This window comes from Colobus angolensis, unplaced genomic scaffold (assembly GCF_000951035.1).
Source record: "Colobus angolensis palliatus isolate OR3802 unplaced genomic scaffold, Cang.pa_1.0 Scaffold95, whole genome shotgun sequence".
NCBI lineage: Eukaryota > Metazoa > Chordata > Mammalia > Primates > Cercopithecidae > Colobus > Colobus angolensis.
In genome coordinates, this window is record NW_012123487.1 from 2,104,536 (window position 1) to 2,118,223 (window position 13,688).

A 13,688-nucleotide genomic window follows, 5' to 3' on the forward strand; every position below is an offset into this window, starting at 1 on the left:
CAGGATGGTCTCGATCTCCTGACCTCGTGATCCGCCCGTCTCGGCCTCCCAAAGTGCTGGGATTACAGGCTTGAGCCACCGCGCCCGGCCTTATACTCTGCCTTCCACCTTCCTCCCGCTGTCATGTAGATTTATCTTACAGTACTCCTAAAGCTCTGTCTGTCAAAGTGTAGCTCTTAGATCACCTGCATCACAATCACCTGGGGGTGGTGAAAGTGCTTATTAAAATATAGAGTAGAGGGCCCACCTCAGACTGATTAAATTGAATCTCTTGGATAAGGATCCAAGAATTTGCATTTTAACAAATACCTCAGACCTTTCTAAAACAGGTTCTTACGAATGCAGATTCTTAAAGAATCATCCTCCTAAAGTCTTCAAATCATTTGGGCAAAAGTAAAGAAATATACAAGGGTAATGAAAAGAACTGAACTGCCAATCATGGATATAAACCCACCTGTAAAAGTGCTGCAATAGTACCAAATGAATGCCACAGCATGGGTGCAAGGTCAGGAACAGACTCTCGCTTCTTACTTAGCTCCAGCAAAGCATTCTCCCTTGTCTCAGGACTGGACAGCTCATTGATCCACTGATAGATCTTTTCTCTATCCACTTGTGCCAGTGCAGTAGGCACAGGCTTCAGATGAAGACAAGAAAGTAAATATGAGTTTATTAGAGTCAAACCAAGTCTTACCCTGCAACAGAGTTTTAGAGGAAATATATTTTCCATGAATACCAGGGGAGCTTTTCTAAATATATACATTTGATGTCAACTATTCAATCTCTTTGGCAGTTATTGATGAAAATCTAAAATGCACACATACCCTTTGATAATTCCATGTTTAGGAATTTATCCTGTAGGTATAATTGGGCTGTGCTAAAGACATACCAGGATCTTTACTGTTTCACTGTTTTAAAAGCAGAAAACTGGCCAGGTGTGGTGGCACACGCCTGTAATCCCAGCGTTTTGGGAGGCCATGGTGGGTGGATCACTTGAGATCAGGAGTTCGAGACCAGCCTGGCCAACATGGCGAAACCCCGTCTCTACTAAAAATACAAAAATTAGCTGGGTGTGGTGATGGGCACCTGTAATCCCAGCTACTCAGGAGGCTGAGACAGGAGAATTGCTTGAACTTGGGAGGTGGAGGTTGTAGTGACCCGAGATACGGCCACTGCACTCCAACCTGGATGACAGAACAAGATTGTGTCGCCAAAAAAAAAAAAAAAAAAAGCAAAAGCAAAAGCCAGGTGTGGTGGTGCATGCCTGTAGTCCTAGCTACGCAGGAGGCTGAGGCACCAGAGTTGCTTGAGGTGGAAGTTATAGTGAGCTGAGACTGCACCATTGCATTCCAGCTTGGGCGACAGAGTGAGACTCTGTCTCAATAAATACATAAATAAACGCAGAAAACTGGGCTGGGCGTGGTGGCTCATGCCTGTGATCCCAGCACTTTGGGAGGCCGAGACGGGTGGATCATGAGGTCAGGAGATGGAGACCATCCTGGCTAACACGATGAAACCCTATCTCTCCTAAAAATACAAAAAGTTAGCCAAGCGTGGTGGTGTGCGCTTGTAGTCTCAGCTACTCAGGAGGCTGAGGCAGGAAAATGGCGTGAACCCGGGAGGCGGAGCTTGTAGTGAGCTGAGATCACGCCACTGCATTCCAGCCTGGGCGACAGTGCAAGACTCCATCTCAAAAAAAAAAAGAAAAAAAAAAGGCAGAAAACTAACAAGTATTTCTCAATAAGAGACTGGTTAAATATTAGTGCAGCTTTATAATGTGATACTATGTAGTCCTTTAAAAAAAGGAGCAGCTCTCTACGTACTGAATATTGATACTAAATAAAAACAAAAAAAGGGTTACAGAACAGCATATAAAATGTTTCCATTAATACATACATATATAAAAATTAAAAAATACATTCTTACATATTTACATATAACATTTCTAGAAGGACACATAAAAAACTGTTAACTGTAGTTACCTCTAAGTTTGGGGATTTATAGGGAGACTTACTTTTCATTGTTTACACTAAAACCTTTTGCATAAACTTTTTTTTTAAAAAAACCATATACATATAATAGTTTTTGAGAGAAAAAAAATTATGTCTTCCCATTACTGGTCCCTCCCCAGTGATTCTGACATCCCCCCTCAACTGAGCAGAAAACCTGTAATTTGGAAAAGCTCTCCCTCTTAATGATTCTGCAATATATTATCTAACTATATCCCTTTGAGAACCATTCATTACTTACTCATGTAGGAAATACAGACTTAACAGGCATGCTTTCATTATTATGCTAAAGAATCACAATACTCCCCCCAAATCTGAGTATTTTATTATTCTCTACAGTCATCAAATATCTTTGTGATCTTGGTTAAGTTCCTTAATTATTCTTATCTGGAAAACAAGATAGGGGACTAGAAAAATGATAATGGCTACCCCTAAGCTTTAAACTGCTAACAAATTCCTGGTGATTTCTATCTCTATGCCCAATATGTTCTCAGGCAATTGCCCCCAACCATGAGAAATAAAAGAGGAAGTGGGGAAAAGCTATTTACACTTGCAGATGAGATCACTAATGTTCAGAGGAATTAACTCACTCAATTTAACCAGGTATGAAGTTGCATATTCCTGTACTTTTTTGAACTATAATACAGTTTCTCACAGTACTTGCAAGTTCCCAATAGACCTTAGCATGACAGAATGATGACCTACCCATTGTACAGATGTAAAGACAAAGAACAAAAAGAACTGCCTTTGTTGAAGAACAGAATTAAGCATAAAATAGACTTTGAGGTGGATTCAAATTTACTCTATCCAACCTGAATAATGGCCTTTTAAAAATGGAAGCTTGATTATAAGCTCTTAGCTTGATGTTTAGTATTTCATTAGCCTGACAGAAAGAACCACAAGGTGTTCTGCTAAATAGACTGAAATACAATGCAGCTTAAGCTTTCTTTGAGTGCCTTACAGTAATCTGCTAAAAGCTGTTTTGTAACTCCCTTCAGGGATGGCCCTCAAGGAATCAATCATAGGCTCTTAGAGCAACAATATGATAGAAGGAATCTGGTAGCTTTTTTCCTCCTTTCCCCACAGCAAAAGCAGTGTTGTTCAGGCACTTGCCCTTTCTAGGCAGCCACAAACAGGCCCTCAACTTAAAAACTATTTTTGGAAATGTAATTCCTACCTGAAGATAGGGTATGTGTTTATTTAGAATATTACATCACCTTAGACGCTCAGCAGGAACACAAGATAAAATTTTAGCATTAGGTTTCCTGCCTAGTCTCTTGGATGACCCCACAATCCAGTAACTAAAGGGGGCCTCACAGACACTGGTCTGGCAATACAGTACCTATCCTGATTAATCAGTACCCATTCCAGTCGACCTTCCCCAAAGTCTTGTCATACAGATACCACCATCAGTAAACTCCATCACCCCTACTAGAGCCAGTCTGTGACTTGCAGTTGGCATCTTATACCCCATCTTTGCCCTTGTAACCACTGGTTTGCATACCATGACTCCTGAACACCAGGCCCCATCCCCATATATTCTCTTTCTGGAGCTGGCCTGATGCCCGCAGAGAAGATGGCACTGCTGGCAGTAGTGTGGGCACTCTGAAAGGCCAATGCCTGGTACGTGCATGGGTTCCTAAAGCCATGGACACCTGCTGCTAGCAATACTCCAATTTGTGAGATTATTTGTGGGGGCTGCAGCCTCCATGTGCTTTTGATTCTAAGAGAGCTAGAACCATGTCAGGTGGATGGTAATGTGGCCCCCAAGGGCACTAGCTTGGTGTTATGGGTTCTGCTGTCATTCTAGCCAAAAGGAGGGCAGTTTGGTGCCAGGAAATATCTAGGGTAGGGATCCTCCTTTTCATCATCCCTGTTCAATTTCACCCCCAATTTAATAGCAGTAGTAAGTTACACCAACTGAATACCCACCTGTCATGGGATGAATACAATTTTTTTAAAATAAAAATGAGAGCTTAAAACATACAGGGCTTACTCTGCCAGGCACTGTCCTAAATACTTATAATACTTATCAGCACTCTCATTTTATAGATAAGGAAAATCTGAGGCACAGAGAAGTTATTTAAAATTTAAATGGCAAGCTAGGATTTGTACCCAGGTGGCACAGGGTGTGGCACAGTGTGTGCCACCCAGTGTGGCAACAGGGCCCACACTTTTAACTGCTTTGCTAATACTGCTTCTCATCTGCCTGAAAGATGAAATCTGATCTAAAGATGGCTTTTTTTTTTTTTTTTTTCCTGAGATGGAGCCTCGCTCTCTCTCTCAGGCTGGAGTGCAGTGGTGTGATCTCAGCTTACTGCAACCTCCTCCTTCCAGGTTCAAGCGATTCTTCTGCCTCAGCCTCCCCAGTAGCTGGGACTACAGGCATGAGCCACCATGTCTGGCTAATTTTTGTATGTTTAGTAGAGTTGGGATCTCACCATGTTGGCCAGGCTGATCTCAAACTCCTGACCTCAAGTGATCTGCCTGCCTTGGCCTCCCAAAGTGCTGGAATTACAGGTGTAAGCCACTGTGCTCAGCCTAAAAATGACTTTCTAATAAATTACATTACTTGACCTGGACAATATAGTTAATACGTAAAAATCTCAGACAATAAGTAAAATGTTACTGGTGGTAGTTCAACAAAATCTGAAAGAACACTCAGTACCATGAACAGAACATTGATGCTAGGAGAAATTCTCTACTTACTGAGATTACAAAGCACTTAATAGGTGTTGTTTTCAGAGAGAAGTCAGTGCAATAGTTTGACATAGTTTCCTGTGTCACATTATGGATCAGATGGGGCATAATTTACTTAGTGAGAACCACCAATACACACACACAGACATACAACAAGCAATTTTGTAACACACATATAGGAATTTCATTGTTTTGGAGAATAAAAGGGAAAACATTCTTACATTTTCAGTTATATATTAATCTATATAACCAGATGACTGGTAAAATATTTTGGACGTCACCCCTAAATAAAACACCAAAACTCAAAATGTATCTACTCTTCTTCCATATCGCAAGAGTTATTTAGGCCCATCTTTCACAAAAAAGAATCTGTAATTGACATCTTTTTAAAAGGAGGTGGGCAATAGAATAAGGGGTATGGCAGGTGAGGCAAGAGAGAGTTCTATTGTACTCTCCTTTTTTAAAAACATGGTTTCATTTAATGATCACAACAAGGTAGTTATTAACCTCATTTAACAACCGATGAAACCACAGGCAGACAACAGGCAGATTTACTCCTCATGCCACTCTGTAATGATCACCTCTAAAGATTCCTAGTTCAGATGCTACAACTCTTTGAACTTTTAATTCACTAATACATTTCTAGGGCTGTGGCTGACATGGAACTCAATCTAGTAGCACACATTGCTCACTGACAGGCAAGCAAATTCATCTATGACTTCCCTACTGGAGATTACCTTATTTGAAGCATTAACAATAATTAATAATTGCAAGATACCAACCAAGAGAGCAGAGGTTAACATTTTTTGAGGCACAGACCCTTTAAGAATCAAATGAAGGCCAGGCGTGGTGACTCACGCCTGTAATCCCAGCACTTTGGGATGCTGAGGCGGGCGGATCACGAGGTCAGGAGTTCGAGACCATCCTGGCTAACACGGCGAAACCTCGTCTCTACTAAAACTACAAAAAAATTAGCCAGGTGTGGTGGCGGGCGCCTGTAGTCCCAGCTACTAGGGAGGCTGAGGCAGAATGGTGTAAACCTGGGAGGTGGACGGAGCTTGCAGTGAGCCGAGATCACGCCACTGCACTCCAGCCTGAGCGACAGAGTGAGACTCTGTCTCACGAAAAAAAAAAAAAACAAATCAAATGAAAATTGTGGATCCTTTCCTCAGAAAAATACACAACTGCAAAACCACAAAAACCTACACATAATTTTAGGGAGTTCACAGAGTTCCTGCAATGCATCCGTGTACCCAGGATTAAGAATCTGTTTATCAAACTGAAGAATAGGAAAGACCTCAATTTGCAAGTAACTACATGAGTATATAACTGGAACACAAGTAACTACATGAGTATATAACTGGAACAGAATATACATGAGTATATGTATATAACTGGCGTGGGAGCCTGAAGTGGCTTCAAAATCCAGTTTTGCTTTTTCTAGAATTGTGTGACCTAGGATAAGTCACTTAACTTTCCAAACCTCAATTTTCTCATTGTTAAAGTGAAGGAACTATATTAGATAATTCTCAGTCTCAGGTAGCTCTAAGCTCTAAAATCTTAGAAATTACTTAGTTCTTAGTTGTGAGAGTCTAATCTAAGCGACTCTTTTTTAAAAAAATAAACTTTGATGTATAATTTGCATACAATAAAACTGAACTCATTTTAACTGTATACTTCAATAGATTTTTGAGAAATTTATACACCTAAGTAGCCGTTACCATAATGAAGATATAGATCCATTCGCCCCAAAGAGTTCTCTAATGCCCTTTTCAGTAAACCCCTTACTCAGCCTGAAGCAATCATGGTTGTTTTCTGCTACTATAGATTAGGTCTGCCTTTTCCAGAAATTATTAATAGGCAGTAACATTTATTGAGCATACCACGTGTCAGGCACTGTGGATTACATCATTTTATTCTCAAAATTCTAAGAGGAAACAGGTTAATAGAAGTTTAACATGCTCAAGGTCACACAGCCAGTATACAGCAGAATGAGACTGAAACTCTACTCTCTAGAATCGATGAGTTCTACCTGGTCTAAAGGATAGAAAGCACAAATACTCCTCCAAGTTGAAGAAATTACTCTTAAGAACCCAACAAAACTTTTTAAAATTTAATATTCCCTTAGCACAGAACTCATTAACAGCTCGATTTGGATACACAGTGAGCTCAATTACATAGCTGGACACAGAATCATCATGAGAAGTCTGATTTAGATTATGAGTTATCACCCTTAACACTTCCAAGAATAGAAAAAAGCTCTATTGTACATTACCGTAGATTATTAATTGTAACCTGCTAGAGTCAACAGTCCTGGCCAGGCACAGAGACAGGTTCACACCTGTAATTCCAGGTCGAGGTTGGTGGATCACTTGCGGTCAGGGGTTCGAGACCAGCCATGGTCAAAACAGTGAAACCCTGCCCCTACTAAAAACACAAAAATTAGCCTGCTGTGGTGATGTGTGCCTGTAATCCCAGCTACTCGGGAGGCTGAGGTGGGAGAATTGACTGAACCCAGAAGGTGGAGGTTGCAGTGAGCCAAGATCACGCCACTGCACTCCAGCCTGGTTAACAAAGCAAGACTCTGTCTCAAAAACATAAAATAAAATAAAAAAATAAAGTCAACAGTCCTGTTCTTTTTTTTTTTTTTTTGAGACGGAGTCTCGCTCTGCCGCCCAGGCTAGAGTGCAGTGGCCGCCCAGGCTAGAGTGCAGTGGCCGGATCTCAGCTCACTGCAAGCTCCGCCTCCCGGGTTTACGCCATTCTCCTGCCTCAGCCTCCTGAGTAGCTGGGACTACAGGCGCCCGCCACCTCGCCCGGCTAGTTTTTTGTATTCTTTTAGTAGAGACGAGGTTTCACCGTGTTAGCCAGGATGGTCTCGATCTCCTGACCTCGTGATCTGCCCGTCTCGGCCTCCCAAAGTGCTGGGATTACAGGCTTGAGCCACCGCGCCCTGCCAGTCCTGTTCTTTTAATGAGTGTGTTAAAAAACTATTATATTATCAAAATTTAGTAACTCTCCCTCCTTTTCTGTTTAATGATTTGTATATGGAAAATGTATTTCAAATGACACCTTTTTTTCCCTCAAGAAAGCTTAACACACAGATAAAACATTTACCAAAGCAAGTTAGCAATGGTTAATTCCAAGTGTCACAAACACAGTGTACTGACAGTTTAAGTTGGTCTTCTATTTCTGAAAGATCTTAACACACAATGTGAAAAGTATAAAGATGTTTGTAAGTTATTTTAAATAAAACACATTGACATTTATCTATAAATGGTAAAGAAAATGATTTCCTTCTCTGAGTAAACTAAAAAATTGATATTGATGGTTTCTTAAACAGAAAATAGCCAAATTATCAATGTAACTTTATGTTTAAGGGCCAAAATAGCTGTTTATTTTCCTGCCAATAAATAAAGAATGGAATCAGATTGAAATAGAGATTATGTTCCCAAGTCTGGAGATCAACATGTAGATTTGGGTGTCAGCACGGTATTCCAAGAAAATGAACTTTCTAATAGTGCTGGAAGTACTAAATTAGGTTACCTTCATAATTTTATAAGAGCCAGAATGTATCTTATTTTATTTTATTTATTTATTTATTTAAGACGGAATTTCGCTCTTGTTGCCCAGGCTGGAGTACAATGGTGCGATCTCAGCTCACTGTAACCTGCACCTCCCAGGTTCAAGCAATTGTCCTGCCTCAGCCTCCCAAGTAGCTGGGATTACAGGTGCATGCCACGACACCACGCTAATTTTTGTATTTGCAGCAGAGACAGGTTTCACCACGATGGCCAGGCTGCTCTCGAACTCCTGACCTCATGATCCACCTGCCTTGGCCTCCCAAAGTGCTGGGATGACAGGCATGAGCCACCGTGCCCAGACCAGAATGTATTTTTTTCAAAATAACTTTTCAAAAATGAAAGTGAGTAAGCAAAGATAAGTTAGGCAATTTGCCTAAAGCTTCATCAGGAGACTCAGGAGGAGAAAGTGAATTAGATCCTTTAGAGTGCAGTGTTTTTTCTACTTGCCAAAGAGGAAGGCATCTGGGAGTCCATGACAGCTTCAATAAAAAGATGTAAAATAACTAATGATGCTGTTGGTTAGGTGGAAAGTGAGAGAAAGACAAGTGTTTGGGGATGCTAGAATTGTCGGTGGAAATCAGAGGGAAATTAAAAACAAAACAAAAACACATCGCCTTAAAGGCTTACCTCTAGTTGTTTTACAAGCATAATATCCATTACAGAATACCTATGGCATGCAAAGATTTGTAGTTTTTTTTTTCCCCTTTGAGATGGGGTCTCACTATGTTGCCTAGGCTGAAGTGCAGTAGCACGATCATGGCTCACTGCAGCCTGGAAAATTTTCAAACATATTTTGTAGAGATAGGTTCCTACTGTGTTGCCAAGACTGGTCTTGAACTCCTGGCCTCAAGTGATCCTCCTGCTTTGGCCACCCAAAGTGCTGGGATTATAGGTGTGAGCCTTTTATTTGGGAATTCCCAAAGCTGAAGTCTGAGAACAAGTCACATATCAGTGAGTGAACCTAGCCAACCACTGAGCATTTTGCTATTCTTTCTTTTTTTTTTCTTTCAAAGATGGAGTCTTGCTCGTCTCCCAGGCTGGAGTGCAATGGCGTGATTTTGGCTCACTGCAACCTCTGTATCCTGGGTTCAAGCGATTCTCCTGCCTCAGCCTCCTGAGTAGGTGGGATTACAGGCGCCCGCCACCATGCCCAACTAATTTTTGTATTTTTAGTAAAGACGAAATCTCACCATGTTGGCCAGGCTGGTCTCGAACTCCTGACCTCAGGTGATCCACCCGCCTGGCTGCATTCTGTTATTCTTATTTAATCTTTAGAATAATCCTGTGTGGTATTTCTGTCCTTATTTATCAGAGGAGAGAAAAAAAGAAATTATGCTCAGTGGTGGCAGTAACGAATATATGAAGATGTTAGGATGTATTCCATCAAGAATGACAATAGCAAGGCTGGGCGCAGTGGCTCATGCCTGTAATCCCAGCACTTTGGGAGGCTGAGGCGGGCAGATCACCTGAGGTCAGGAGTTCGAGACCAGGCTGACCAACATGAAGAAACCCCGTCTCTACTAAAAATACCAAAAATAAATAAATAAATAAATAAAAGAAAAATTAGCCGGGTGTGGTGGCTAATGCCTGTATAATCCCAGCTAGTTGGGAGGTTGAGGCAGGAGAATCGCTTGAACCCGGGAGGCGGAGGTTGCTGTGAGTTCAGACCTTGCTATTGCACTCCAGCCTGGGCAACAAGAGTGAAACTCCGTCTCAAAAAAAAAAAATCACAACAGCCTACTACACTAAATATTTCTAGCATACTACTACTCAAGAGTTAAAATTTAAGATACTTCCCATACTATCTCAAGTTTTCCTTCTACTGAATAATATCCTGCATTTACATGTGACTACATTCTCTCTCTCTCTCTTTAATAGACAAGGTCTTGCTATGTTGCTCAGGCTGGAGTCCAGTGGCCATTCACAGGTACCTTCATAGCACACAGTAGCCTGGGACTCCTGGGCTGAAGTGATCCTCCCTCCTTAGCCTCCCAAGTAGCTGGGACTATGGGCACACACCACCTGACTTACATTCTCATTTGGCAGTACTTTGTATCTCCCTAGCTGAAATTATGATTTACCTACTATTTAAAAAAAGAGATAAAGGCATAGATACACACTTTCATTGTTAGGCAGAAAGTAAACATCTTCTGAAGTGGCTTTGATTATTCTGGGGACTGTTGCATGCATTAATTATGCTTCTCAAATTCCAGTGAGTGATATGTATCATTACTTTCCCTTTACCCAGATCAGAATAGTGCAGTTTGGTTCAATGCAAGGCATGAAGAATTGAGAATGAGGTGGCTCAACTCTTTATGTTTTAGTTTCCTCACTAGCTAAATATATGCTAGTGAATGAGTGGTATCAAGGAATTTGTCAGAGTTGCTATGAGGTCCAAATATCGTAAGTGAAAGTGCATCTAAAAGTTCAAATTTTAAAATTAATGTAAGGCATTGAAAATTTGAAGAAACATGTATTGAGCACTTATTATGTACCACAGCTTTAATGGTTGTTTAAAAGATGCCTTAGGGAGCGACAGAAAATAAAAGGAATAGCTACAGAGTTTGGGAAGGCACAGGGAAAAGAGTGGCTCAGTATCAAAGGTAAAATTCTGTAGAAGACACAATCAGATTTTGAGAGATGGACAAGTCAACCTTAGAAATAATTTCCCTTATTGGGGCCGGGCGCGGTGGCTCAAGCTTGTAATCCCAGCACTTTGGGAGGCCTAGACGGGTGGATCACGAGGTCAGGAGATTGAGACCATCCTGGCTAACACGGCGAAACCCCATCTCTACTAAAAAATACAAAAAAACTAGCCGGGCGAGGTGGTGGACGTCTGTAGTCTCAGCTACTCGGGAGGCTGAGGCAGGAGAATGGCGTAAACCCGGGAGGCGGAGCTTGCAGTGCGTCGAGATCCGGCCACTGCACTCCAGCCTGGGCGACAGAGCAAGACTCCGTCTCAAAAAAAAGTCTTTCCCTTAATAGCAGCACACTCATCTTTCAACTTGCGTTTCCCCACATTACATATATAATTTGGGAGAAGGAACAAAAAAGCTAGGGGAATTGCAACGACCTAATTGAGATATAAAAGATACTCTCTACATTTAATAGTTATAAACACTTAGAAATATTATGATAGGAGGCAGAGATACCAACAGCACTGGAAATGATGATGGAGATCAAATTTCAAAAAGCAGTTTTCTATAGCTTAGTCACACTTGGCTCAATTTTTCACTTTTTGTACTTAAAAAGCATGGCAATTTTTGGTGCTTTATTTAGTAATTACGTCATTTTGCCTGATAATACAATTTCAGTACATCACTTTCCTTAAATCATTTCCCTTTGGTTAAACAGAAAAAGCAGAATTGGTCTTCGGGCAGGTGTGCTCAAATCAAATGATCTCCTTTCACCATCATGGCTATGTTCTTTCAGTGGTCACTTTTCCCTTCAATATTCTTCCATGCAGCAAAGCATCTCAGTCTTTATCTTGTACTAGGAACTGCCCTGGCACGGAGGAAACCGTGTCAACAGGGCCCACATGATCCCTGTCCCTGCCTTCAAGGAGACAGACAACAAATAAGCGAATACAATAATTACACAGGGATCAGGGCTGTAAAGGGTACTCTACTAAAGTTAGAAGCTGCGGAACTAATTTGAAGAGGATAGTCAGGGAAGGCCACTCTGAGACAGATTTAGGCAGAGACCTGAAGAAAGACGGATTTGGATAAACAGTTTAAGGAGAGGAAGGAGAGTTCAAGGAAGAGGTACCAATTACACTCATGCTGTGTGTGTAAAGGAGGAGGGATAAAAAGAACATTCACTCTAGTCATAGAGACCACAAAGTGCATGCTGGAGAAGAAAAGCGCGTTGCATTGGGTTAGGTGACCAGTGTAGCTGAAGCTTGAGGAGGAGACATAAAACGAGATAATAAACGTGGGTTAAGGACCACATCATACAGGGCCTTTGTAGGCTATGGCAAGGAGTCTAGATTTTATTTAAATGCAAAGAGAAGTAGGATTACTTCAGACAGCTGAATTACACTTTCTTTTCTGTTAAAAGATCACGCAGGTAAAACGAGATGTGTCGAGGAAAGTTTTAAACTTTAGACAGAGAACCTAAGTCAGATGCAAAAATTACGCACTTCTTCGGGCCTCAGGTTTTCCATAAGTAAAGCAAGTGGTTTGAACTAGAAGCCATTTCCTTTCCGCTGCGACGCGGTGAGTTCTGAGAGCGCCAGCCACGTCAGATTGACCATGGAATTCCCCTCATCGACGCCGGGGCCCAGAACACAACTGGCGCCCTGAAACTGTTGGTCAGCGCAATAAATCAATGAATGGCCTGCTACGGGCGCGGGACCAGGCCCTGGCGCCCGCAATGAACGCGATGGGTCGCGCTGGAGGCCGCGAGAGGCGTCCGGCGAGGAAATACCGGCCGGCTCCACCACAACCAAAGCGTGCCGAGGAGGGGAATCGGGGCCTCGTAGGTTGAGTACAGAAAAAATCATACTAGGGACCCGACACCGGGAACTAGGAGAGAAGGCCGAAACGTGGGTCTGAGGAAGGATTCTGGTTCCAGGCCTGGGGACCTAGCCACTCACCGCAGCCGTCGCCAGGCTGTGCATGTTGTGAGCGGCCGCCGCTCTCCTTTCACAGCCGGACGCGTCCGACCTGCGTCCCCGCTTCAGCACCCCTGCCGCGGAAAATAATGAGCCGCCGTAGCCGCCATCCGCCTCCGGCTCGCTCCGCCCCCTTCGCGGCCCTCTGACCTCTCACCCCTGACCCCACCCACACATCCTCTTCCCGCCTCCAGGCCCTCGGCCTAGTTAACAGTCCCAGAGTATGGCCTTTGCCCCTTAAGATTTAGGACCGGAAGGACATCCGCGACCACTAGTCCCCGCAACTCCTGGTTTTCAGCAGGTTTTTCCAGAGAGCGGCATGAACTCTGACCCTGCTCCAAAGGCCAGTGAACGGCGGGAAAAGATGGACAGTCCCGGGAAGACAACTATTGCGCATGCCCGACTGGGCTGCGTAGGAGGGAAATGGTTGGGGGGGTTCGAAATCGGGTGAAGGGAAAGTGCGCGTGCGTACTACAGTCACGGCTGGGGCGGGGCTGCCCGGGCTAGGCCGCTCTAGGTGCTGGGGGGGGCGGGGCGAGGGCGTGTGAGGGGCGGAGTTTTTGGCTGGCGCGCACGCGCCTGTCTGGTCGCGTAGAGTGTGCGTGCGTGCGTGCGTGTTTGCGTGTGGTCACAGTTCCCGCCATCAGCCGCTCTCCCTGACTAGGGGTAGCTAGCGGCCTCCCTCTTTTGGGTTCGGTATCCCTACTTCCATTACCCCCGGCTCCTCCCTCTCCGCGCGGGCTCCGTGCTTTCCGCGGGTCTGTCTGGGGGCTCCGGACCCTC

The 13,688-nt window shown here is 43.2% G+C and overlaps 1 protein-coding gene across 5 annotated transcripts in view; it reads right to left on the bottom strand.

Moving 5' to 3' along the window:
* Positions 1 to 13,293, bottom strand: part of RQCD1 (RCD1 required for cell differentiation1 homolog (S. pombe)) — a 29,364-nt gene extending 16,071 nt beyond the window's left edge. For 3 of the 5 annotated variants that reach the window (XM_011932260.1, XM_011932259.1, XM_011932262.1), the window contains exon 1: positions 455 to 1,219. In XM_011932260.1, coding sequence (XP_011787650.1) covers positions 455 to 760 — 306 coding nt within the window. In that variant the 5' untranslated portion in view covers positions 761 to 1,219. Of the gene's footprint in view, positions 1 to 454; positions 1,220 to 12,887 lie in introns of those variants that run through there. The other 2 variants (XM_011932261.1, XM_011932263.1) reach the window with 1 other exon arrangement.
* Positions 13,294 to 13,688: the final 395 nt, after the last annotated feature.